The 27,400-nt window shown below is 42.9% G+C and overlaps 1 protein-coding gene across 4 annotated transcripts in view; it reads right to left on the bottom strand.

Annotated features, from left to right (window-relative positions):
- DISC1 (DISC1 scaffold protein) overlaps window positions 1-27,400 on the bottom strand; it is a 403,772-nt gene that overhangs the window by 339,698 nt on the left and 36,674 nt on the right. For all 4 annotated transcript variants that reach the window (XR_005214467.1, XM_037820932.1, XM_037820929.1 and 1 more), the window contains exon 2: window positions 1,994-3,015. Coding sequence is in view for 3 of the 4 variants with exons in the window: in XM_037820932.1 (XP_037676860.1) it covers window positions 1,994-3,015 (1,022 nt within the window). In the remaining variant the exon portion in view is untranslated. The remainder of the gene's footprint in view (window positions 1-1,993; window positions 3,016-27,400) is intronic.

Here is a 27,400-nt window from a genome sequence, read left to right as displayed (position 1 = left end):
ATTCTCAACTTACCACCTGGGTTCTTTCAACATAAACATCTGTCAATTAAATATCTGTGGCCCATCTTAACAGGATTAATTATTTCACCAAAATAATACTAATCAAGCCCTTGCTGAGGACTGGGAAGTAAGCTAGGCATCAGGCATACAAAAATGACTAAGAGAGGATCCCTACAGTTTGGGGGCTTATGATCAAGTGGGAACTTGGGACCCACAAACAAAGTATTACTAAACATGGTGAGTGCTACAATGGGCCGTCCACAGCACTATGGGAATGAAATGAAAGGAGGGACTTCTTTGGTCTAGACGGGTAGGAAATGTCTCAGAAGGAAGTGGCAATGGAGCCTCACTGAAAGGATAAAGTAGGAACTCACCAGGTGGAAAGGTAACTCCAGGCAGAGGGAAAGCCATGGGGAAAGGCACTGAAGGATGGGCCCCTACAGTTTTTACAGGGAACAGTGATGAGCAATGCCCCGTGGCTGAGGCTGGCAGGCTGGGAACGGATTGGGAAAGCTCTTGATTGTCGGGATAAGACGTCAGATGCTATCCTGAGAGCAGCAATGAGCCTCAAAGGTTTTAAGCATAGGAATGACACCAGTCACCTGGGTTTCAGGAAGATAAGTCCACTGGCCAGGTGTGGGATGAACTGGAGAAAGAGATATTGGAGGAGGGTAAATGTGTTATGAATCTCTTGTGAAACCCAGGTGACAGATCAGATAACAGGAACTTGAGCTACAGGCACCTTAGTGGTGGAAGTAAGAGGACTTGGGGACTGATTAGATACAGGCAATGAGGAAAAGGGAGTTGTTGAAGACGACTGAGGAACTGGATGGGTTCTACTCAATCAATCCACAAATATTTATCCAGAACGAGGCACTTCCAAACAGGCTTGGTGGGAAAGAGAATGACATCACTTTTGGACGTGTCCAACTCGAGGACCTGCCTCTGCCCTGGCTTCACCGTCTCCTGAGTCATGAATCAGATGACTGGCCTGAGGTCTCTGAGGGCTGGATTAGGGCAAGACGGAACGGGGCTGAGAAAATCAGGCCACAGGTAAAGAACTGAAAGCAAATCAGATGGGAATTCTGGGAATGAAATTAACTTCTGCATTTTCAGATACTTCTACCGAGTGCCTGATGAGTAAGCAGTCAAATTCCCTACCTGTGATGCCCACTCACATGCACATAAACTTACACAAGTACATAAACACACACACATACACACACACACCAGAAATAAAATGCAGTTTTTCAGTGGGACGATCCACCCAGCCCATAGGTGAGCCATAAAGTATCCCTACTTGAGTTTCTCTGGGAACCTTTCTGTGTAGAATAGCTCTGCCTACCCCTGGCTCTACACACCTCCCAGATAGCTACCAGCTTACATGTATACAGTTCTTTTTAATTTCCAAAGCACTTACATTCTCATTTGAGGCTCAGAACCATCCTATGAGGTATTGTTATCTCCACTTTCTAAATAAGGAAACAGGTTCAGAGAGATTAATGACCAGAAATTAAATCTCCTGACTCTAATTAGAACGATTTCCACTGCAACGGGATGAAATGAGAGAAGTGAACACAGATGAAAACTGGAATTACCCCCAATGGAGAGCATCACTATTTTCATATCACTCAGCCCCTTTCCAAACATAAGCTCAATTTCCCCTGCACCTTGCCCCTATTCCCTGCTTCAAAACAGAGCTAGGCTGAGCTAACCATGTCTCACCAAGGCCAGGGACTGCAGAGGAACCTACGGCCCAGCAGCGAGCAACTCTGAGCGTCAAAGTGACCGGGACGATTTGTGTCTAAACTAAAAGAGAAGAAACAGAAGTACAGTCACATCGTTTTTGCAGCCAACCACAAGTGGAGCTGCTGCAGCTTCCAGGAGGGGAAGTCAGACAACACCAGCACCCAGTCATTTCCTGCCCTTTGCCCAGTTGTTAATCTGAGCTTTGGACAATCCTGCGGGGCTCAGAGGCTGAGGGGACACTGACCTTCAACTGCTTCCGGTTGCTCAGCAGGCAATCCTGCAGCACAGGCTCGTATTTCTTGATCAGAGTGTCCCAACCATGATCACATCCCAAAATGCTGTCCTCATAGCCAGAAGAGCCAGGCAGCAAGGAATCCGGGACAGAAGAGGAGGCAGCGTCCGTGTCTAATAAAGAAAGGGTCTCACACGCCTGCCTGGAGCTGCTCTCCACGGTCTGGGCAGAGTCTGCTGGGCTCAAAGTAGCCTTGAGATTAAATGGCTGAAAGAGAAGTCGAGGTTCCTCGTGGGGCCTCTCCAAGCTGGCGGCTTGGGCTTTCATCTCCTCGGGGCTCTGGCGAGGTGCCTCGGCCTCCCTGGGTGGTGGGCAGCCTTCTGCTTCTCCACGCTCCCCAGCAGAGCCAAGGCAGAGCCTTATGAAGCTAAAGCTTGAGGTATAGACGTCGTGAGAGCTGGGAGGGGTGAAGGGGGCATTAGGGCCACCTCTCTGGCTGCAGCTGTCACTATTCACCCCCTTTGGAGCCAGAGAGCCTGCTGCCCAGGCACCCCTTGCTCCTTCACCACAGGCTGCATCCCAAGTAAGGTCTGAGGCCTCAGAACTATCCATGGGTGGAAACTCTCCCTGACACCCAGAGTTCCCAGGACTACAAGACCTGGTTCGCCTGTCGGGCAGGCTGGTGCCAGCTCTGAGCTGTACCTCAAAGCACCCTGAGGTTTCTCTTGCGGGGGTCAGAGCCAGATCCGGGAAGCCCACAGGAGTCCCAGCCAGGGCCGTTGTGCTCCTGGAAACAGGGCTCCCAAGTGGAGGGCCTGGCCACTGGCTTCCAGAGCCACAGCTGCAGTGTCCAGCCTGGAGCTCAGAGAGCTGGTGCTCCTCGCCACACACCACTCCCTGGGCACCAAATAGCGTGCCAACCCCTGGGGAGAGAAACCCAGTCCGGGGCCCAACCGCTGTTCTCATGTAGCCGGGCCTCCTCGCCAGCCGCTTCTTCCCAAAGGATGCCGCAGGTGGTAAGCCGTCCTGGCTGCCTGAGAAAAGAGAGAGAACGTGGCACCATAAACACTCAACTCTCATGGGCTCAGCTGCAACAGCTTTTGGAGACCATCCCCAAGTTTAGAGGCCAAGGTGCTCTCTCCCTGCACATCCCTGGGGGGTGTGTGTCAAAGACAGATGCTGGCTCAGCAATCCTGGAACAAGCCAGTATGGCAGTCCTAATGGACCTCAGTCAGTGTTTGCCCTGGAACATGCAGAAATGAACACGGCATCTCAGCACCTCGGCTTCCCAGAGCAGCTGGCAGTGCTGTAAATGATGCCAACAAGTCAGCATGAACATTGGAGGCACCACCTCGGCTCCTCCTTCTGAACCCTCCGCGAATCAACACTTTCATCCCAGAGCGGGCCTGGAAAGCAAATGATTTGAAACAGGAAAGCCAGAGCACTCCTCAAAACACAAGTCAATCATTTATTGTAGCTACTCTTCAGCAGTATGTGAATTTTAATGATTCCTCGTTGCTGTGGCTGTGGTCACAGCTGCATTACATATGCCCATCATTTCATCGCACACAGTGGATTGCGGGCAGGCCCTGCTTGGTGGGTTTACAGCAGAGGCTGTGTTACATGCTCAGCTAGGGGATAGGAATGGTAACGGTGACAAATGCTGACACCTGATAGAGGTAGCATAGTGAGGCAGGTGACAGCCCAGTCTTTGGCACGGCATTCCTGGTTCAAACACTGGCTGAGCCACTTGCTAGCTGGGTGACCTTCACCAAGTTACTTTACCTCTCTGTGCCTCAATTTCCTTATCCGTAAAATGGAGATGTCAACAGTACCTCTTTCTTTAAAGAGTATTGAACTAAATGAGTTAATATGTGTAGAGACCTTAGAACAGTGCCTGGCATACGTAAGAAGTGTTACAAAGGTGTTAGTTTTTATTTTCACATTGCACAGCACCTTACTAGTCATGTAGCAGTTTCACTTACATTAATTTCATTTGCTCCTACCCAAACCATGTGAATCAATCAAATTGTGGCTGCATGGACTAACCCATGCAGTGCTCTTAACCACAAGACATTACTGCATCACATATCAAGTGCAACAGATGGCATAAAAGTGAAACTAGAGATCACTGAACACAGCTATAGTTGGACTACAGACTGTGGCAAGAAATGGGACAAGGCTTCATCTATGCCCAAATAACTTCCCCCTGCCTCCCAAAACATACACAACCCCAGGATCTTTTTCAGGGTTAGATACGGTGACTATGGCACCTGCACAACTGCTTGGATGGTTGTCACTGATAATGCAGTGTGCTTTCCTGTGTGGAAAAAATAAGCATAATGACACACAAGCCACCTGCTCCCTGACTTTGAGCATCAGGGGATGAGATAGCCCAAGACATATTCACCCGGTGACCTGCTCTCTGCCACCTGGGGCATGCCACCTTCTGGAGACTCCGGGAAGAGTGCTCCCTCCCAGTGTGCACGGGCTGTCTGGAAGCTTGCAGTGAAGGGAGGCATGGAAACAGAGGCATGAGGGATGGTGAGAGGAAGTGAGGATAAAGAAAGGGAGGGAGAAAGTACAACCATCCTGGGAGACAGGCCCTGTTCTCACTTTATAGATAATAAAATTAAAGCCAAGAAAACTTTCATTTGCCCCCAGAACTCCCAGCTAATAGATTACTAAAGCCTAGCTTTGAAGCGAGGCCTAGCTGATCCCAAAGTAAACGTTCCTTCTATCCCCTTTGCCTCCTAGTGTATCAATTGTGATAATTGAAAATGACAGGAAGGCAGAAGATTTTTTTTTATTTTTTCTTCGTGACATAGAGAGGTCATGCATAGGAGGAACCAGCAGAGAAGGATATGATGAAAATGTACATAAGGAATAATTACTGGGCCAAACTGGGTGTCTATGCTCTCTGGCTAACCAGGAGTTCCCGTGTCCTGTCCACCAATTATGTCATCCTGTGAGGATGTGACACTCCCTGCAGTGTCAGCAGGGACCCAGCCAGCAGGGAGAGCCCTGGGCAGAGGCTGCAGGAGTCCAGAAGAGAGGACGGGGGGGCCCACAAGGGCTCACTCTCATCTCCCCTACACAACTGGCAAAATATTTTCTAAAGAACAATGAATCCAAAAGAAATAGAAAGAATATTGAATTCTGGCTTCAATTACTGAAGGAAAACAATTCAACAATTTCATATCTTGAAAAATGAATCCAGTGAAATCTATATTGTCTTTTGGCTTAAAGAAATTAACTATTATTTATCAAAGTGCCAGTCCTGCAGATAACCCTTCTGAAGCTAAAAGCACAATGCTAAGTGAAAAATAATTTGTTTATAATTTCATTTCTTTTAAAATTCCCAGGGGCCAAAATCTCTCTCTTTCTAGCTCTCTCCCTCTCCCTCACCCTCTCTCTCAACTTAAGGCAGGACCCAGACCAGAAATAAATTATTGCCTATATATCCTGCCTGAAATCCTGCCTCTAAGATTTATTACAACACCTGCCATCACACTCTGAAGTTGAGGAGGAGTTATAATTTATTCAGACCTTAGAAAGATTCCTCCTAACACCTAACCAATATCAGCTCCGAGGGAACTGAGGTTTCCAGAACTTGGCAAAGGACGGCAAAGCCTGTGCCATGCAGGCAGGCTTTGAAAAGCTGCCTGGGAGACAACCCTTCTCTTCTCTGCCAAACCCAGAGGTGACTTCGTTCTGCCTTTCTGGCCTGGAAAGGGTGGGGAGGTGGGGAGGGAGAGGGGAGCCCCAAGCAGGCAATAGATTCTAGACAGGGAAGTGCAGATGCCCTCCTGCCTCCCCAGATTGCAGAGCAGCTGCGGGCCCCTGTTTACATAAGCTCCCCAACCCGGGGAGTGGGGAACTCTGAGATTGAAGGGAAGTAGGCAAGTGGAAGACAGGAGCTTGGCACAGATCCAGATGTCAGAGGGTCTCTGGATACAGTGCAGAGTGGGCACCCAGAAATAACTGTTTACCTGGCTTAAGGGAAAACCTGGGGAAACCTACATTAATCTGCTAGATCAGAAAGAACCCAGTCTGCCTGCCTCTAATACTCTCCCTTCTTCCATCCAAATCCTTTCCATCCCTCACCTTCCAGTTCTTTTCCCCATCAGCTACCTTTTCCCGATCACCCAGTTTACAGGGCCTCAGCCCACCCTCCCTCTCGTTACTCAAATAGAACCAACTATCCACATTGCTCATTTCCCCCATATATTATTAATACCTAGCACTGTTGTTTTCTGTGATGTATATGTGTTGTTTCCAATTTATGTTATATATATAACTCCCCAAGGTCCTTATATTCCCAAAAAGTCTAGCGTTCCACACATTGAAATGGAATTCAAATATACATTGACCAGATAATATTAATTTTTAAATAAAAAACAATATAATTTAAGAAAACATGATACTCATTAATTTACTTAGATGGTCTTAATACCAAGACTCAAAGTTAAAATCTACACAAAATGCTTATGTGGACTTGGGCAAGTCCCTTGGCTGCCCTGCACCTCGAATATTCTCAAGTCTGGTAAGGAAAGAATGTCTGTGACTAGGAGGGAAAATAAAGGAACTTGGAGGCCACTTCTGAGAATACAAATAACAGTAAAAAAAGAAGAAGCATATAAAGACTTTACAAAGCGTGACTTGGATATAAACATATGTGGAACCATAAATGAATGTATTCTTTTCATGGAAGAAAATTCTATTTGTCATGGTTGAGGCATAAGATGTGCCAGTTAACCAAAGATTCTGAATCATAAAGAAACAATACATTCACATGGATTAACTTGTTTTCAAAGAATCAGAATCCAATAATACACACTAGGCACAAAAAATCTACTGAGCACAAGTTCATCTTTCTTTGATAATTTAAAGAGCACTTGAGGGCTCTGAAGTGCCTTTAGGTCATTGTAATAAGCATCAATTGAGCAACGGTTGTTTGCCAGATAACAGTAAGTCCTAGCGTGGAATAAATCGACACTTACCATGTTTCAATTTCAATCATGTAATCCATTTCAATAAAACCATTCCTTACAAACACTAGGTGCTTTGCTAGGATGTTTACATGAAAGAGACACTACCCCTGCCCCCCAAGTGGCTTATGATCAAGCAGTTAATATAAGTCTTGCACTCAGAAACTAGGACAGGATGGAATGTGCCAATTCAAATCATAGAGGGAGGAAAATGCAATTCAAAATTAAACTAATGGGACCATTTTGAAACACAACCTGGGAGCAAGCAGTGCCAGCCACGTGCCTTCCAAGCAAACAGAGGTTTTCCGGACGCCAATGGGCATCCTTCAGTGAAGTTACTCCTCCAGGAAAGTAGGTAAAAAGCCAGGAACTGCGTGGACTGGACACCACAGAGCAATCTGTCTTTGGGCATACTTCATACAACACTCATGAAAACGTGGAACTGCTGAGATCAGCGAAATATGTAAGTTTTTGCGGCCAGGGGACCCGCGCCCCTCCCTGCCAGGCTCAGTCCCGGGGGAGGAGGGGCTGTCAGCTCCAGGAAGGAGAAGGGAGAATTGCAGTGGCTGCTCTTACCGGAAACTCATTCTACTGATTCAAACTCCAACCATAGATAGACTGAGGCCAGACACCAGAGACTCTGAGAGCAGCCAGCCCAGCAGAGAGGAGACAGGCATAGAAAAAAACAACACGAAAAACTCCAAAATAAAAGCAGAGGATTTTTGGAGTTCTGGTGAACACAGAAAGGGGAAGGGCGGAGATCAGGCCTTGAGGCGCATATGCAAATCCCGAAGCAAGGCTGATCTCTCTGCCCTGGGCACGTTTCCTTAATGGCCCTGGTTGCTTTGTCTATTAGCATTTCAATAACCCATTAGATCTCTGAGGAGGGCCGTTTTTTTTTTTTTGTTTGTTTGTTTGTTTTTTTTTAAATCCTTTTTGCTTTTTCTAAAACAATTACTCTAAGAAGCTCAATACAGAAAGCTTCAAAGAATTGAAATTTGGGCACGTCAAGTCAAGAGCAGAACTAAGAGAGCTCTGAGACAAAAGGCAATAATCCAGTGGCTGAGAAAATTCACTAAACAACACAACTTCCCAAGAAAAGGGGGGTGTCCGCTCACAGCCACCATCCTGGTGGACAGGAAACACTCCTGCCCATCGCCAGCCCCATAGCCCAGAGCTGCCCCAGACAACCCAGTGTGACGGAAGTGCTTCAAATAACAGGCACACACCACAAAACTGGGCGTGGACATTAGCCTTCCCTGCAACCTCAGCTGAATGTCCCAGAGCTGGGAAGGGGGAGCAGTGTGAATTAACAGAGCCCCATTCAGCCATCATTTGAGCAGACTGGGAGCCTCCCAACACAGCCCAGCAGCCCAGAACTGCCCTGGGGGGACGGCACTCACCTGCAACATAGCACAGTCATCCCTCAACAGAGGACCCGGGGTGCACAGCCTGGAAGAGGGGCCCACTTGCAAGTCTCAGGAGCCATACGCCAATACCAAAGACTTGTGGGTCAGTGGCAGAGACAAACTGTGGCAGGACTGAACTGAAGGATTAGACTATTGCAGTAGCTTTAAAACTCTAGGATCATCAGGGAGATTTGATTGTTAGGGCCACCCCCCCTCCCCGACTGCCCAGAAACACGCCCCACATACAGGGCAGGCAACACCAACTACACACGCAAGCTTGGGACACCAATTGGGCCCCACAAGACTCACTCCCCCACTCACCAAAAAGGCTAAGCAGGGGAGATCTGGCTTGTGGAGAACAGGTGGCTCGTGGACGCCACCTGCTGGTTAGTTAGAGAAAGTGTACTCCACGAAGCTGTAGATCTGATAAATTAGAGATAAGGACTTCAACTGGTCTACAAACCCTAAAAGAACCCTATCAAGGTCAGCAAATGCCACGAGGCCAAAAACAACAGAAAATTATAAAGCATATGAAAAAACCAGACGATATGGATAACCCAAGCCCAAGCACCCAAATCAAAAGACCAGAAGAGACACACCTAGAGCAGCTACTCAAAGAACTAAAGATGAACAATGAGACCCTAGTACGGGATATGAAGGAAATCAAGAAGACCCTAGAAGAGCATAAAGAAGACATTGCAAGACTAAATAAAAAATGGATGATCTTATGGAAATTAAAGAAACTGTTGACCAAATTAAAAAGATTCTGGACACTCATAGTACAAGACTAGAGGAAGTTGAACAACGAATCAGTGACCTGGAAGATGACAGAATGGAAAATGAAAGCATAAAAGAAAGAATGGGGAAAAAAATTGAAAAACTCGAAATGGACCTCAGGGATATGATAGATAATATGAAACGTCCGAATATAAGACTCATTGGTGTCCCAGAAGGGGAAGAAAAGGGTAAAGGTCTAGGAAGAGTATTCAAAGAAATTGTTGGGGAAAACTTCCCAAATCTTCTAAACAACATAAATACACAAATCATAAATGCTCAGCGAACTCCAAATAGAATAAATCCAAAAAAACCCACTCCGAGACATATACTGATCACACTGTCAAACATAGAAGAGAAGGAGCAAGTTCTGAAAGCAGCAAGAGAAAAGCAATTCACCACATACAAAGGAAACAGCATAAGACTAAGTAGTGACTACTCAGCAGCCACCATGGAGGCGAGAAGGCAGTGGCACGATATATTTAAAATTCTGAGTGAGAGGAATTTCCAGCCAAGAATACTTTATCCAGCAAAGCTCTCCTTCAAATTTGAGGGAGAGCTTAAATTTTTCACAGACAAAGAAATGCTGAGAGAATTTGCTAACAAGAGACCTGCCCTACTGGAGATACTAAAGGGAGCCCTACAGACAGAGAAACAAAGACAGGACAGAGAGACTTGGAGAAAGGTTCAGTACTAAAGAGATTCGGTATGGGTACAATAAAGGATATTAATAGAGAGAGGGAAAAATATGGCAAACATAATCCAAAGGATAAGATGGCCGATTCAAGAAATGCCTTCACGGTTTTAACGTTGAATGTAAATGGATTAAACTCCCCAATTAAAAGATATAGATTCGCAGAATGGATCAAAAAAAATGAACCATCAATATGTTGCATACAAGAGACTCATCTTAGACACAGGGACACAAAGAAATTGAAAGTGAAAGGATGGAAAAAAATATTTCATGCAAGCTACAGCCAAAAGAAAGCAGGTGTAGCAATATTAATCTCAGATAAAATAGACTTCAAATGCAGGGATGTTTTGAGAGACAAAGAAGGCCACTACATACTAATAAAAGGGGCAATTCAGCAAGAAGAAATAACAATCGTAAATGTCTATGCACCCAATCAAGGTGCCACAAAATACATGAGAGAAACATTGGCAAAACTAAAGGAAGCAATTGATGTTTCCACAATAATTGTGGGAGACTTCAACACATCACTCTCTCCTATAGATAGATCAACCAGACAGAAGACCAATAAGGAAATTGAAAACCTAAACAATCTGATAAATGAATTAGATTTAACAGACATCTACAGGACATTACATCCCAAATCACCAGGATACACATACTTTTCTAGTGCTCACGGAACTTTCTCCAGAATAGATCATATGCTGGGACATAAAACAAGCCTCAATAAATTTAAAAAGATTGAAATTATTCAAAGCACATTCTCTGACCACAATGGAATACAATTAGAAGTCAATAACCATCAGAGACTTAGAAAATTCACAAATACCTGGAGGTTAAACAACACACTCCTAAACAATCAGTGGGTTAAAGAAGAAATAGCAAGAGAAATTGCTAAATATATAGAGACGAATGAAAATGAGAACACAACATACCAAAACCTATGGGATGCAGCAAAAGCAGTGCTAAGGGGGAAATTTATAGCACTAAACGCATATATTAAAAAGGAAGAAAGAGCCAAAATCAAAGAACTAATGGATCAACTGAAGAAGCTAGAAAATGAACAGCAAACCAATCCCAAACCAAGTACAAGAAAAGAAATAACAAGGATTAAAGCAGAAATAAATGACATAGAGAACAAAAAAACAATAGAAAGGATAAATATCACCAAAAGTTGGTTCTTTGAGAAGATCAACAAGATTGACAAGCCCCTAGCTAGACTGACAAAATCAAAAAGAGAGAAGACCCATATAAACAAAATAATGAATGAAAAAGGTGACATAACTGCAGATCCTGAAGAAATTAAAAAAATTATAAGAGGATATTATGAACAACTGTATGGCAACAAACTGGATAATGTAGAAGAAATGGACAATTTCCTGGAAACATATGAACAACCTAGACTGACCAGAGAAGAAATAGAAGACCTCAACCAACCCATCACAAGCAAAGAGATCCAATCAGTCATCAAAAATCTTCCCACAAATAAATGCCCAGGGCCAGATGGCTTCACAGGGGAATTCTACCAAACTTTCCAGAAAGAACTGACACCAATCTTACTCAAACTCTTTCAAAACATTGAAAAAAATGGAACACTACCTAACTCATTTTATGAAGCTAACATCAATCTAATACCAAAACCAGGCAAAGATGCTACAAAAAAGGAAAACTACCGGCCAATCTCCCTAATGAATATAGATGCAAAAATCCTCAACAAAATACTTGCAAATCGAATCCAAAGACACATTAAAAAAATCATACACCATGACCAAGTGGGGTTCATTCCAGGCATGCAAGGATGGTTCAACATAAGAAAAACAATCAATGTATTACAACACATTAAAAACTCGAAAGGGAAAAATCAATTGATCATCTCAATAGATGCTGAAAAAGCATTTGACAAAATCCAACATCTGTTTTTGATAAAAACACTTCAAAAGGTAGGAATTGAAGGAAACTTCCTCAACATGATAAAGAGCATATATGAAAAACCCACAGCCAGCATAGTACTCAATGGTGAGAGACTGAAAGCCTTCCCTCTAAGATCAGGAACAAGACAAGGATGCCCGCTGTCACCACTGTTATTCAACATTGTGCTGGAAGTGCTAGCCAGGGCAATCCGGCAAGACAAAGAAATAAAAGGCATCCAAATTGGAAAAGAAGAAGTAAAACTGTCATTGTTTGCAGATGATATGATCTTATATCTAGAAAACCCTGAGAAATCAACGATACACCTACTAGAGCTAATAAACAAATTTAGCAAAGTAGCGGGATACAAGATTAATGCACATAAGTCAGTAATGTTTCTATATGCTAGAAATGAACAAACTGAAGAGACACTCAAGAAAAAGATACCATTTTCAATAGCAACTAAAAAAATCAAGTACCTAGGAATAAACTTAACCAAAGATGTAAAAGACCTATACAAAGAAAACTACATAACTCTACTAAAAGAAATAGAAGGGGACCTTAAAAGATGGAAAAATATTCCATGTTCATGGATAGGAAGGCTAAATGTCATTAAGATGTCAATTCTACCCAAACTCATCTACAGATTCAATGCAATCCCAATCAAAATTCCAACAACCTACTTTGCAGACTTGGAAAAGCTAGTTATCAAATTTATTTGGAAAGGGAAGATGCCTCGAATTGCTAAAGACACTTTAAAAAAGAAAAACGAAGTGGGAGGACTTACACTCCCTGACTTTGAAGCTTATTATAAAGCCACAGTTGCCAAAACAGCATGGTACTGGCACAAAGATAGACATATAGATCAATGGAATCGAATTGAGAATTCAGAGATAGACCCTCAGATCTATGGCCGACTGATCTTTGATAAGGCCCCCAAAGTCACCGAACTGAGCCATAATGGTCTTTTCAACAAATGGGGCTGGGAGAGTTGGATATCCATATCCAAAAGAATGAAAGAGGACCCCTACCTCACCCCCTACACAAAAATTAACTCAAAATGGACCAAAGATCTCAATATAAAAGAAAGTACCATTAAACTCCTAGAAGATAATGTAGGAAAACATCTTCAAGACCTTGTATTAGGAGGCCACTTCCTAGACTTTACACCCAAAGCACAAGCAACAAAAGAGAAAATAGATAAATGGGAACTCCTCAAGCTTAGAAGTTTCTGCACCTCAAAGGAATTTCTCAAAAAGGTAAAGAGGCAGCCAACTCAATGGGAAAAAATTTTTGGAAACCATGTATCTGACAAAAGACTGATATCTTGCATATACAAAGAAATCCTACAACTCAATGACAATAGTACAGACAGCCCAATTATAAAATGGGCAAAAGATATGAAAAGACAGTTCTCTGAAGAGGAAATACAAATGGCCAAGAAACACATGAAAAAATGTTCAGCTTCACTAGCTATTAGAGAGATGCAAATTAAGACCACAATGAGATACCATCTAACACCGGTTAGAATGGCTGCCATTAAACAAACAGGAAACTACAAATGCTGGAGGGGATGTGGAGAAATTGGAACTCTTATTCATTGTTGGTGGGACTGTATAATGGTTCAGCCACTCTGGAAGTCAGTCTGGCAGTTCCTTAGAAAACTAGAGATAGAGCTACCATTCGATCCAGCGATTGCACTTCTCGGGATATACCCGGAAGATCGGAAAGCAGTGACACGAACAGATATCTGCACGCCAATGTTCATAGCAGCATTATTCACAATTGCCAAGAGATGGAAACAACCCAAATGTCCGTCAACAGATGAGTGGATAAATAAAATGTGGTATATACACACGATGGAATACTACGCGGCAGTAAGAAGGAACGATCTGGTGAAACATATGACAACATGGATGAACCTTGAAGACATAATGCTGAGCGAAATAAGTCAGGCACAAAAAGAGAAATATTATATGCTACCACTAATGTGAACTTTGAAAAATGTAAAACAAATGGTTTATAATGTAGAATGTAGGGGAACTAGCAGTAGAGAGCAATTAAGGAAGGGGGAACAATAATCCAAGAAGAACAGATAAGCTATTTAACGTTCTGGGGATGCCCAGAAATGACTATGGTCTGTTAATTTCTGATGGATGTAGTAGGAACAAGTTCACTGAAATGTTGCTATAGTATGTAACTTTCTTGGGGTAAAGTAGGAACATGTTGGAAGTTAAGCAGTTATCTTAGGTTAGTTGTCTTTTTCTTACTCCCTTGCTATGGTCTCTTTGAAATGTTCTTTTATTGTATGTTTGTTTTCTTTTTAACTTTTTTTTTTTTCATACAGTTGATTTGAAAAAAGAAGGGAAAGTTAAAAAAAAAAAAAAAAAAAAGAAAAAAGACAAACAAGGAAAAAAAAAACGATGTAGTGCCCCCTTGAGGAGCCTGTGGAGAATGCAGGGGTATTCGCCTACCCCACCTCCATGGTTGCTAACATGACCACAGACATAGGGGACTGGTGGTTTGATGGGTTGAGCCCTCTACCATAAGTTTTACCCTTGAGAAGACGGTTGCTGCAAAGGAGAGGCTAGGCCTCCCTGTATTTGTGCCTAAGAGTCTCCTCCTGAATGCCTCTTTGTTGCTCAGATGTGGCCCTCTCTCTCTGGCTAAGCCAACTTGAAAGGTGAAATCACTGCCCTCCCCCCTACGTGGGATCAGACACCCAGGGAAGTGAATCTCCCGGGCAACGTGGAATATGACTCCCGGGGAGGAATGTAGACCCGGCATCATGGGATGGAGAACATCTTCTTGACCAAAAGGGGGATGTGAAAGGAAATGAAATAAGCTTCAGTGGCAGAGAGATTCCAAAACGAGCCGAGAGATCACTCTGGTGGGCACTCTTACGCACACTTTAGACAACCTTTTTTAGGTTCTAAAGAATTGGGGTAGCTGGTGGTGGATACCTGAAACTATTAAACTACAACCCAGAACCCATGAATCTCGAAGACAGTTGTATAAAAATGTAGCTTATGAGGGGTGACAGTGGGATTGGGAATGCCATAAGGACCAAACTCCACTTTGTCTAGTTTATGGATGGATGTGTAGAAAAGCAGGGGAAGCAAACAAACAGACAAAGGTACCTAGTGTTCTTTTTTACTTCAATTGCTCTTTTTCACTCTAATTATTATTCTTGTTATTTTTGTGTGTGTGCTAATGAAGGTGTCAGGGATTGATTTAGGTGATGAATGTACAACTATGTAATGGTACTGTAAACAATCGAAAGTACAATTTGTTTTGTATGACTGCGTGGTATGTGAATATATCTCAATAAAATGATGATTAAAAAAAAAAAATACAATATTGAGACATTGTAAAAAATGACTAACAGCATATATTCTCACTTTCTTTACTATGTTCAATACAACAATACAGAACTAGTATTCAACTAAAAAAAAAAAAAAAAAAAAAAAAAATTAAACTAATGGACCTAACCTGGTTATCTCGGTGGGTTAACCTGACTGTTCTTGGCCCTTCATCAAGAAGGAAGATGCCATGAGCTCCAGATTATGTCCCAATTTATGTGCCACCCCCAAAAAACCACCTCATGGGACTAAAGGGAAGAACAGTGTTGAATTGGATGAGAGAGAAGTAAGGACTATCAAGTAAATGTTTAATTCTACCAGAAACAAAAATGTAGACATTACTTTTTAAGAAACAAATGCCATAAACCCAACCAGAAGACCCTTAAAGACACATTTTGTGATTTACTTGGTTTGAAAACAGAAGCCCTAAAGAAGGCCAGAGGCACATCCACAGGCCTGACCCTACAACTCTCCAACTAATAAGGCAAGACAGAAAAACTTGAACTAGAAGAGGAGACACACTAGCCATCACCCATGTTTTCAAACACACCCACATACGTCCTCGTACAGGCATGGGGTGGGGGCAACAGAGAGGAGGTTTCTGCACCTGGGGTACAAGTGGAACTATCCTTCCTCTTCGGTCTTTACTTCCAGAAATATCCGCCAAAACTTATAAGAGTGAAATCTAATTAACTCGGGCTTTGATGGTTCATAATTCATGACATTTTGGAACAAATACTAGTTTAGAATTTACCTCTTCTACTAATCCCTTATACTTCCGCTCATTTTCCCTATGAACTTGACACATCATTTTTTAAAACTAGCAAAGATGAAGGAATCACACTATCAAAGTAGGAATGTAAAGTTATTGATGTTAAAAAAATGCCTTTTAAAATTATTCCTTTGTTAACAGATCTGATATCTTTTCTTATATTGAACTCTATAAAACCAATTCCAGGGTGGACTTCATTCATTCATTCATTCATTCATCAAACATTCACTGAGCAAGGCTAAATGTTAAGCACTGAGCCGGGTCCTGGGGCAGCAGGGACAGTGTGCTGTTCAGACCCCCTGCTGCCTGCCAGCCCCTGCTGCCTGCCAGCCCCTGCTGCCTGCCCCCTGGAGCCACCACCAAGGCCACACTTCCTCAAGGCTGCTCCCAGTTGAAAACCAAGCCCAGTGAGGGTTCTAATCACGGCCCATTCCTTGGGAGGTGGGACAACCGTCTGAGGCAACTGTGTCCCAAGGACTCCCCAACAGCCTGGCCAAAACTTTCCTAGATGTGTGCCATAGTCAGAGGCTTCCTCCCCAGCGCCCCTTCCTTCCCCCATTTCTTCCCATCCTTAGGGCTGAAGGCTCTCCTTGCCTACTCCAGCTTCCTCTCCTTTGTCCTTCATGGGCATTTCCCCCCAATAAATCTCTTGCATGTTTAACCTCATCTTGGTATCTGCTTCTCCGAGGATCCAAACTAACACAATCCTAGAAAAAGCACAGTGAGCAAACACTGCCTTCTTGGGGTTTTCCATCTGATGAGGAAGCGGGGCATAATCAAATAATCATATAAATAAATACTGATGGAAAACATTCATGGTGCCAAGACACATAAAACAGGGCACCTGGCCTTGTCAGCAGGATCTTGGAAGAGACCTTTGAGCTGAGAGCTGATGGATGAGCGGGAATTACACAGGTCACAGGGGAGGGAGCTGGGCAGAGCCTAAGAAAGGAAGGAACAGAGGCCAGTGCCCGGGGCTGTGTGAAGGACCCTGGGGCATTGGCAAGGGGACCGGAAGCCAGCTGCCACGGTGCCTCCAAAGCCTTTGAAAGGTTTTGGGCAGGCAAGCGGCATGATCAGATTTGCATGTTTTAAAGCAATCACTCTGCAGAGAACAAATTGAACGGAAACAAGAGAGGACAAGAGGACACACAGAGACCAGTTGGGAGGACACTGAACTGAGAATGAAAGTGGGAAAAAGTAAGTATGTAGCAACCATGGTTCACCTGAATTTTTTTATAGAAGTGAGGCAAGAGGAGGCTCACAGAGGTTAGGAAACTTGTCCGAAGTCACTGAGCCCAGAGGAAAATTGATCTTCTGGCACCTGCATCCATACTCGCTTTGACACACCATATTGATTCTAGGCAAAGAGCACAGTTTCTACTTCACATTCTGGACACATCTCCCACTCCCTACCCCCAAGCAATATTTAGGCACATAAGTAGTTTGTAACCAATTGAGTCAGATTCTCAACTGGTGTCTCTACGAAGAACCCCCTTCCTAAGACATCCTTACTAGTTACCAGACGCCTCCATTTTTAACAACTATCACGTAGTCTGCCATGCCTTTCTGCTTGTCAGCTCTCACTTTTATGTTTACTTCCATATAAAATAACCACCATACCCAATACAAGTCAGCGTCATCATCAACAACATAAACCTGGGTCTGACCTAAAATAGGACGTCCAAAAGAAAGGACATTTTCAGCAGTGTCGTCTATGTGCAGGAAGGAAACTCGAGTGTGTGTTTGTGTATACACATGCGTACAGTACAAAAATGCAAATGCCAGTGTGTGTTTACACACAAACCCTATATGGAATGCATTTGTTCATATGTGTGTATGTATATATAGACAGAGAAAAATAATATCAGGCTGTCCTTCCCATTCCCTTTCAAATCAGCCTACCTAGCAGGTCAATAAAATAATTGCCACAGAATCTTGCATTTTGGCTTGCTGACATCTCATGTTCACAAACTGATACTAACCATCCCTTTGAAAGGCAGGTTGTTTTACTAGACATGATTATTCACCAGCTGTTCTTGGGGAGCGGAGCCACGTTACCCTGATCTCACATGTCAATAATCTTCAAAGCCGAATGGACTGTAAGTATAGACACTGACAGGTCTGCAGAGCATGGTCCTTTCGGCTGTCAGGGGTTCAATGAAAAACAAACACTCTGTCTGCTTTCCCACAAAGCTCCTGGTTTCCTCAAATGCAAGATCTTTGTGTCGCTGGACTCCTGGGTAGCAGACATCACTTGTTATAACAGCCTCACAGTTGGAAGAGATAAATCCCTTGCTGAATTGTGATTTCACTGGCTACTGAGTCAGCCCCAAGTCAATGAAACTGGCCAAATTGTTCAACTTAGAACACAGGAGACAGATATGTGCTAAAAGAGACGCAAAAAGAATGATAAACACAACGTCAATCAATTCTGATGGGTGGAGGGAGGGGGATGTGATGGAGAAGTTTAAAGTAATGTTCCATCTCTGAAGCCAGGTGGAGTCGACGCAGGTGTTTATTGTATTATCCTCAAATGGTACATGTATAAAATAGGTATAATTATATAGTATTTCAAGGATAATGTTTCATTTCTTAAGCTGAGTGGTGGTTACACAGGTGCTTACAGAATTATTATTCTCAAGCAGTACAGGTAAAACCAATGTGTAACTATGGGAAACCTATAATTATACACATATAAATACAATTTTTATAACCAGGAAATATTTTATAATAATTTTTAAAAGACATAGCCCCTGTTCTCAAAGAGCTCATGGTCCAGTGAGGAATGTAGGTATGTAAATAAATTGAGGCAAACCAGGGCATGAGCAGCTCTGCCTTAAGAGGTGGGAAAGGCCACGTGGAGGAGATGACCCTGGAGATGAACTTTAAGGATGAGGCTATAGAGGTCAAAAGGGGGGTGGGGGGGAGATCATTGCAGGTAGGCGTACATCAAGTACACAGGAACAGAAGTGTGAAAGACAATGGTGCGTTCAGCCAGTTTGACAAAGTTCAGAACGGCTGGAACTCAGGGAGAGCTGGGAGGCTTGGGGGATGAGAGGGTGAGCAGGCTGGGAACAGGCTGGGTGGCTTGTGGGTGGGGGCAGGGGGATAGGGACTGAGGGAAGGGTCCCTGTGCTGGGGATGAGAGGCTTGGAAGGAAGCAGGTGTGCAAGTGATGGTTACAGCCAGAGGTGTAGATGTGGTCAGCTAAGGAGGAGAGATCCCCAGAGAAGAAGAGGGCTTCGGAGAGAAGCCAGAAGTGACCTAAAGAACCCACACTGTGGTTCAAGGAGGTGTCCGTCACACAATATGTGTTCTACTACATGCCGCGCAGATGTGTCTAGCACTGCTCTTTTGAAAGAGTGGACACTCGGCACCCACTGTCCTCAGCTCTAGTTCTTCAGCTGAAACTCTGAGACCTTGGGGCTATGGTTTCCAAACTTGGCTGCATATTAGAATCAATCACCCAGGGATCTTGTAACATTTCCAAAGCCCAGGCCACCCCACTACCACCACCACCCAGGACAGATTAAATCATAATATCCGGGGCCAGGACTCAGGCATCAGTATTTTTCGAAGCTGGTTCCAGGCTGCAGCCAAATTTGGGAGCCTTTGCTTTAGGTGAAGGCCCTGTTCAACACTCTAATACACTTGGAATTGAAATATGTCATTAAATTAGCTTTCACAACACTGCAAAGAGGTTGTCTCCTTTCAGAATCTTATCTCTTACCCCAAGCTTTATGCGGTGGTGTTTCTTGAAACGCGTCTTTAGCTACTGATGGCATATATAGATGAAGTGTGGTCCATATTTAAAATTCATCCCCATATGTCTGTTCTAAATCTCCCACCTCAAATAGAGACAGGCATTGTGAGTCCTGGACCCCACAACAAGACCTCCCACCAAGGAAGAAGCCAGAAGGCAGAAGGCAGTCAGCTGCTGGGCACTGTCTCACTTCTCTAGTCTGTAGAGAGGAAAACTAGGCCAAATAGCAGGTCAGCATTCAGCCCGCATTGGTGTTTAATGGTCAAAATACATGCATGCTACATACAGTCTGGATGAGATTCTAGAAGAGAAAAAGCACATTGTTGGAAAACTGGTGAAATCCAAAACAGGCCTGTAGTTTACGTCCTAATATTATTCCAATCCAAACTTTGAGGTTTTGAGAAATGAACCATGACTTTGTAAGATGTTGACATTAGGGGAAGCTGAGTGAAGGGGATATGGATCTCTGGGCTACTTATCTGTAGCAACTTTTCTGTAAATCCACAATTATTCCAAAATTTAAAGTTTATTTAAAAAAAACCTGCACATGCATGCATGTACACACACACACACAACACACACTAAATTGGTGGAGCTGTAATTTGCAACAGCAAAGGGTAGGGGCACTGAAGACGGATTTCCTGAGTTAGCTCTGCCACTTCTGAGTAAGAGTGGTCGAGTCACTCACCTCTCTGATACTTCCACGGTCTCATCTGTAAAATGGGGGTGTCTACCTCATAGAATTGCTGGAAGGATCAGTAAGGCTGTGAATTTGAACTGATCTACACCATGCCTGGCACAGAGTAATCATGCAATAACTTTTTTTTTTTTCAATTCAGAAATAAAGAACGATCCTTCTGCAGCAAAACCACCTAGATGTGGCCACCACTAAGGCAGTTCCAGGCAAAGACACACGAGAGCAGCCTCCCCTCCGTGGTGTAAACTTCTGCACCAACTCTGCCCAGGGCCAAACACCGCCCTGTGTACACACACAGCATCCAGCACAACGTCCTGTGGACATTCAATCTGTGCTCTCTTGTTGACCGACTTGTTCCCGGCTCTCAGATCCAATTCTCCGTGCTCTGTGTTCATTTTTATGCCTCACTCTCTTTCCCCAGCTGAAGCAGGGGGCTGAATTCAGCAGCAAGGGATCCATAAACTATGAGAAAGGGTTTGCTCTGAAATGTGTTGAGCAGCTTCTCTCTACTGTGCTATTAATTCTTGTAAACGATTGTCTTTTTCTCTTATGTAAAGTGCTACTCAAAAATCTGATCACTATCTGAAACCCCCATAAGAGTGCTGGTAGCTACAGATGGGTGTCTCTAATGAATTTTTTAACTGCTGCCCTCATAAAATATGGATGAACCAGAAGGGGCCCTCTCTGTAGCTGTTATTTTAAAACAACTAAACAACCCAAGTTTCTGCTCTTATTTTCTGCAGCAAGAGCTCCCATCCACCCCAACAAAAGATAGCTTTTTTCATACTCGTCCATCTGTAAAGTTCACAGTTACCTTTTTAATGCCATATTTTATGCATGGTCTTGTTTTCATAGCTTTGCAAATGCTCTGTTTTGCATGCCAAATTTGAGATGTGTTTATTTAAAAAATGATCCCAAACTGTCAGCATTTCACACGTAAGTAGGACCCTAGAGAATGGAGCATCTTTCAAGGAAGTCCCCACTCTGCAGTAAATTTTTATAATACTCAGAATTTAAACCCACTTCAAAGGTTTGTGTCATTTTAAATGCCTGACCTTAAAAATGATACAATTATAGCATCGTAAATGTCCTGCTTCAGAGTCCTACTAGGAAACAAAAGGAAAGTCAGTATTTCTTTGCTCGTTGCAGTAATGAAACTTGGTGCACTGGTGTGAGGGAATAAGAAAGAAACCAGCATTATGCACATCTGTGTTTTAATGATTTGCACTATATACTGCTGTATGGATGGGAGTGGGTGCTGAGCGTGGCCTGTAACTTAACTGGGTCTGAGATATAAGGAGATATTTTATAACAGAATATGACTGTCTTTTATCTACACTTGCAGATTCTTCTTTCATAAAACTTCTCTAGTGTCACTTCATACTGAAACACTATATATAGCTTCCAACAGGCCAAGACTTCATACAGAAAGCTCAATTCTTTCTAATTAATTCAAACACCATAGTACTTGGAGTTGACAACTAGGCAAGGGTTGGACTGAAGTTAACCTTTGCACTACCAATGAATAATGGGTTTGTTTAAACAAATTAATACTGTATGGAAGTTTCCGGTGAAGAATACTTAAGATATTTAGAAAAGCAAACTGTTTTCAAGTGCCCATTTACATTCAAACAGGGCAAACTAATTATACAGCATTCTTCTCTATATTTGCCTGTATAGTGCCTCTTCACTGTGAAATCACCTTGAACAAAATAATACTGCTAAGGAAAAGTCTCCGTGCGTGCGTCGAGACTTAGATATCTGAAGGGTGCTTTGTTTATATCAGTGTTTCCACATTGTGGAAAGCAACTCAACAGCCTAACTAAACTCCTTTTGAAAGCTTTTGTTCCCAGAGTGGCATATTTCATTATTTTAAATTATTAAAATTAGATGCTAGTGTCTCCATCCTGTTGCTATTGTCAGACAGATATCACATAAACTCTCAAAGCCAGGCCATCTGCCGAGGAGGCAAAGAGCCGGGAGATGCTGACTGCTCCCTGGGAAATTAGAATTCAGAATATGGCCACGACACACCCTTAGCTATCGCAGCCACCCACGGGACCAGCCCAGAGATGGGCAGCCCAATCAGTCGGAAACCAACCAGGGGAAAATCACTCATGCAGCCCAAAGCAGTGCCTAGGTGGGTAATGAGTGTGCCTTGGTGTCATGGGGATCAACAGGTCCTGAAAGAAGGGGCACCCCCCCGCCAACCAAGAGGCATATGCTGGCCAGTAAGCTATGACAGACATTCTCCATGGATTGGAGTCGCCAGTGTGAAACGGTCTCCACAATCAACTACCCATTAGAAAAGAAAACTAACGCTCAGCATTCATAGGGGTCACAAGACTTTAGGGAGACAGAACAGTGTAGTTCTCAAGCTCCCAGGTTAGACCGGGTTTAAATCCACCTATTCCCCTTACTAGCTCTATGACCTTGTCAAGTATAAAGTCTCCAAGCCTCATTTTGTCATCTGGGGAATATTAGTACTGCTAATAATAGCACCTCCTTTGCAAGGTGCTTGTGAAGATCAGAGACCATGAGTTTGTGTTCCCTAGAGAGCCTGGGCTCTGAACCACTGGTCCACACTGCCTTCTCTCAGCCTACAGATCATCTCAGTGGCTGCTGGAACTAACCCACCATGCAGATCCACCTGCTAAGCCGTCTGAGGAGGTCCTATCAGCTGACACCACCCCCTTCCACCTGCCAGCAGAGGGCTTGAACTAATATTCTTCCTCATTGATCTGTTCATAGCTCCATGCTGACCAGCCCTCTGTTAGCAGTTCAGATAAGACCAATACAATGTGCTAGATGTCAGTCTGCTTATTCACAATCTGACTTCAGTCCTGTCTTCCTGAGATTGCACCAAAGTCACCTTGGAGTGTAGGATGTTTATAGACAGCTCCTGAGTTACTGCTGTAGATGACTAATCTCATCCATTATTTATGAGGTTTACCAGTTTAATATTCAGAGAGAGGGTCATGTAGCAAAACAAAGGTTTGTATCCTGTTTTGGGTAATTTCTGTCCCGGGAATCCTGGAGCAAGTTACTCAACCTGGCTGTGGCTCAGTTTGCTCATATATAAAATGAAGATAATATCTATACCTTAAGGGTTGTTGTGAAGCTACAGTAAAATTACTAACATGCATTTATTTAAAAAAAAAAACCATCACAGCTTGAGTCAAGTGGTGATATATATTCAATAAATTTTACTTTCTTTCCCCAATTCTGCCTGGCATCGCAAGTCATCCCTATATTCTGATAACACCTTAGAATTTCCCTTGATCATCTTTAAAAAGGAAGGAGCTGTTAATTAATCAGTTAAAGTTACATTGTTCAACCATCTGCTTCAGACTCAGTCTTTTTTTTTTTAACTTATCTTCCTAAGATAGAATCCAATAAAGAGAAAATAAATGATTGGATACAAAGACACAGAAGCCACTGGAAATTTCCAAACTATCAGGAAAATATCAGACAAACCGTAAGCAATTTCTGGCAAATATAAGGAATTCATGAAAATTTTAACACAGCTATAATTTCCCCTAGAGCTGCAAAAATTCCTCTACATGTGCATATGCCTTTACCAGGCATTACTTTAAAAAAAAAAAAAAAAAAAAAGTCTCCTTATTTTCCTCAGGGGAGCAGTTAAGGAAAAAAAGCAAATCTTCATATACTCAAACACTCAAAATCAGTTTTTCTTACATGTCTCTTCATTTACCTTGTTGGTCTTTAGGCTATGTTTAGGTATGTTTCTTACCCTCCATCAAAATACAAAGACCTATTTTTTTTTTAGGGGGGGAGTCGTGGTAAAATAGCTAAAATGTATAAGGTAAGTGTTTTTTTCCAGATTGAACTTTGAAATTTGAGTTAGTTCTCCCTGAGGGACTAGAGCTTACTTTGTACTCACCTTATTTTGAAATAAAAGAGGTAATCTATAATAGATTGGTTTTAATTCACTTAATAAACTGAAGAAATACGAAAATGAGATTAGTAAATTGCTGTGGTAGTCTTTAAGGAATCTGGAAGAATAGAAGACATTGTCAACAGATTGGAAATACACAAAGGACTTTCCCATTTTCTGAAAAGGGAAATAGGTCATTTCTGTAAACTGAAGTCTAGGAATCTGCAAACCAATGATCATGGCACAGATATGATATACTTTCTGAAGATTAATAATAGGATTATTTGTGAGCACTTAAAAATGGAAAAGCCACTAAGAGCTTACATGGGTTTATTGAAAATAAAACATGTCACACTAACTTCTGGAAATAAGAAAGGGAAAAACATATTTATTGAGGCATTTACTAAGAATTTTATTACCTGTCAGGCACGGTAAAACTTTAGGGGAAAGGTGGTGGATGGAAATAGCTGGACTTGACTGAAAGAATTTGAAAAGGTTTATCCCAGTTTCTCTGTGTATAAGTAGAGGCTGGAGACAAAGTCAGTCAGGTGCATTCGTAGCTGTGAATGACCATTCCACGTCAGAATCCTGAATCCCGAATCGATGCCTATCAAAATGGAGGGTCCCAGCTCCCAGAAGCAGGGCTCCTTCCTTCGACCAGTAATGGGCTGGGACGCGTGTTGTGAGTAGTAATAAAGTACTAAACTGTGAGTTGTTTAATCTGTAAAATTCAAATTTCACTTAAGGTAATGCTACGTTCACTCACTCTATTCAGTTGTCTTTCTTGAATGGGAAAGGAAGGGTGGCAATTAGAACTGGTGAGCCAAGAAGAGCTCCTGATGCTGCAGTAAGCCCCAGGGCACACCCACACCCACCAGGCCATTTAGTCATCACTTGACAAAGGAAAGGTTGGGAGCTGCTGCTCCAAACTGGTAGGGCTTAAAGCAAGGTTTGGGGATCAACTGCATCTTCGCTAGGCAGCTGGTGAAAGTGCAGATTCCTGGGCCTCTCACCAGCCCTCCTGTTCCAGTTTGCTAAGCCGCCATTATGCAAAATACCAGAAATGGACTGGCTTTTATAAAGGGGGGTTATTTGGTTACAAATTTACAGTTCTGAGGCCATAAAAGTATCCAAACCAAGGCATCAACAAGAAGACACCTTCACTGAAGAATGGCCAATGGCAATCAGAACACCTCTGTCAGCTGGGAAGGCACGTGGCTAGCGTCTGCTGGTCCCAGGTTGTGTTTCAGTTCCTCTCTCAGTTCCTCTGCATCCTTATCTTAACATCTCCAAATGTTCTTTGGTCTGCAACTCCAAGCATCTCTGAGCATCAGCCCCCAAGTGTCTCTCCAAAAGTCTCTCTCAGCTGCTCTGGGCGGCGGTTGTCCTCTTTTAGCCTCCCCACAGCAAACTGCGCTAGCATCTCAAAGCATCAGAAAATGTCTGAGCCTGGAGCTTTCTTAAGTAGTCCAGTGAACTAATCAACATCTACCCAGAATGGCTGGGGTCAAATCTCCATAGAAACATTCAATCAAGAGGTCACACCCTAATCAAAAGGATTAATGTCTGCCCCCCACAAGATTTCATTAAAGAATATGGCTTTGGGGGGAACATAATATATCCAAACCAGCACACCTTCCAAATAAGTATCCCTAGGGCAGGAAGCCAAGGAATGAGTTTTTCACAAGTGCCTGGATGCAATTAGCAGAATAATCCCAAAGCAGGATAAGCAGGGCAGGCATTGAAAAGTACTACTGGGATTGCAAAGGAGGCTCTCTAAAAGGTAAACGTTTACAAAGGGCATGCACAAAGATAAAACAGAAGAGAAATAAGCAAGAACAAGTACAAAGAGGCCATGAGGCAGTAAGAAAAATTGGTCATGTCAAGACTAAACATTAGAATGAGTTACCCCATCTGTAAATATGCTAAGGACAGCAAAAAGGTGTGCTTTAAAAAACAAATAAGAGCAAGAAAGTCAACCAGGAAGGGTTGACTATTTAGGGCACAAAGCAATAGGTAAGAGAGAAGACAGGGCAGAATTACACAGAGCAAATTTTCAGCCTTCATGATCTTCAGATTGGAAAGGAATGGTGGTAGCATAATGTAGAAGGAACTGAAGCTCAAGAGAGTTTGTAAAAAAATGTAGAAAAAGAACACCTAACTACTTCAAAGGAGTTCATGTCTCCAGGTGAGGTCAGATAAACTACAATCTAAGTACTCAAGTAACTCACAAACAGGATCACAGATATATATATAATCAGTGGGCTTTAAGAAATCATGGACTAAAGATTGGCAAATGTTCTGGTTTCAAAAATGGAAAGAGAAGAATGTAAGGGCTATAGATTATTCAGCCAGATATATACCCCAGATAAAATTAAAAATGAATATTTAAACAAACGTTATGAGCAAAACAAATCAGACAACCTCTGGGGCAAGAAGATGGGATGAAGGCAAATGAAGGCAAACTATGAAATCTACAGAAATGGACAAAGCAGAGGAGAAGTAGAGGAGAAAATTTTGTCTACAATGCACAATCACATGCATATTCATTTAACAGGCACTTATAATACCTACTTGGTGCCAGGCACTGCAATAAACATTTTACAAATATTAACTCATTTTATTCTCATAACAGGCCTTTTTCTACAGATGAGGAAAACTGAGGAACAGAGCAGTTAAGTAACTTGTCCAACTTCACCTGCCCAGGAACTGGCGAATTAAAACCCAGGCAGTTTGCTCCAGACCCATGTTTTTAACACTGTGTTTACTCTCCAAGCCATGAGGAATATCTGCAAATACTATAAAATTTGGATGAAGTTAATAGCAACACCAAAAACAATATAACCCTCTCCAGTTCTTGGAAAGGAGTGTTTTTCTAAGATTGTTCACTCAGAATGAAGAGTGCAGGCATGAACTGGGCCCTGGAGAAGTAAGGGACATCCTAGGGAGGGCCCAACCACATCACTGGACAAGAGACGCAGGAGGACAGACAGACCATGCAAAATGCCCTCCTTATTTTTTGTGAACCCAGCATCACCAATCTGAAGAAAATACCCAGAGGTGATGTGAGGAGGCAAGAGAGCAAACAGACAATAGCTTTGCAGCAGCTGGCCAACTGTTAATTTGAGTTATATTACCATTAAGTTTTTAA

This window comes from Choloepus didactylus, chromosome 2 (genome assembly GCF_015220235.1).
Source record: "Choloepus didactylus isolate mChoDid1 chromosome 2, mChoDid1.pri, whole genome shotgun sequence".
NCBI classification, from domain to species: domain Eukaryota; kingdom Metazoa; phylum Chordata; class Mammalia; order Pilosa; family Megalonychidae; genus Choloepus; species Choloepus didactylus.
The sequence above is the reverse complement of the archived record's forward strand: the minus strand, read 5'-3'. Positions and strand labels throughout refer to the sequence as shown.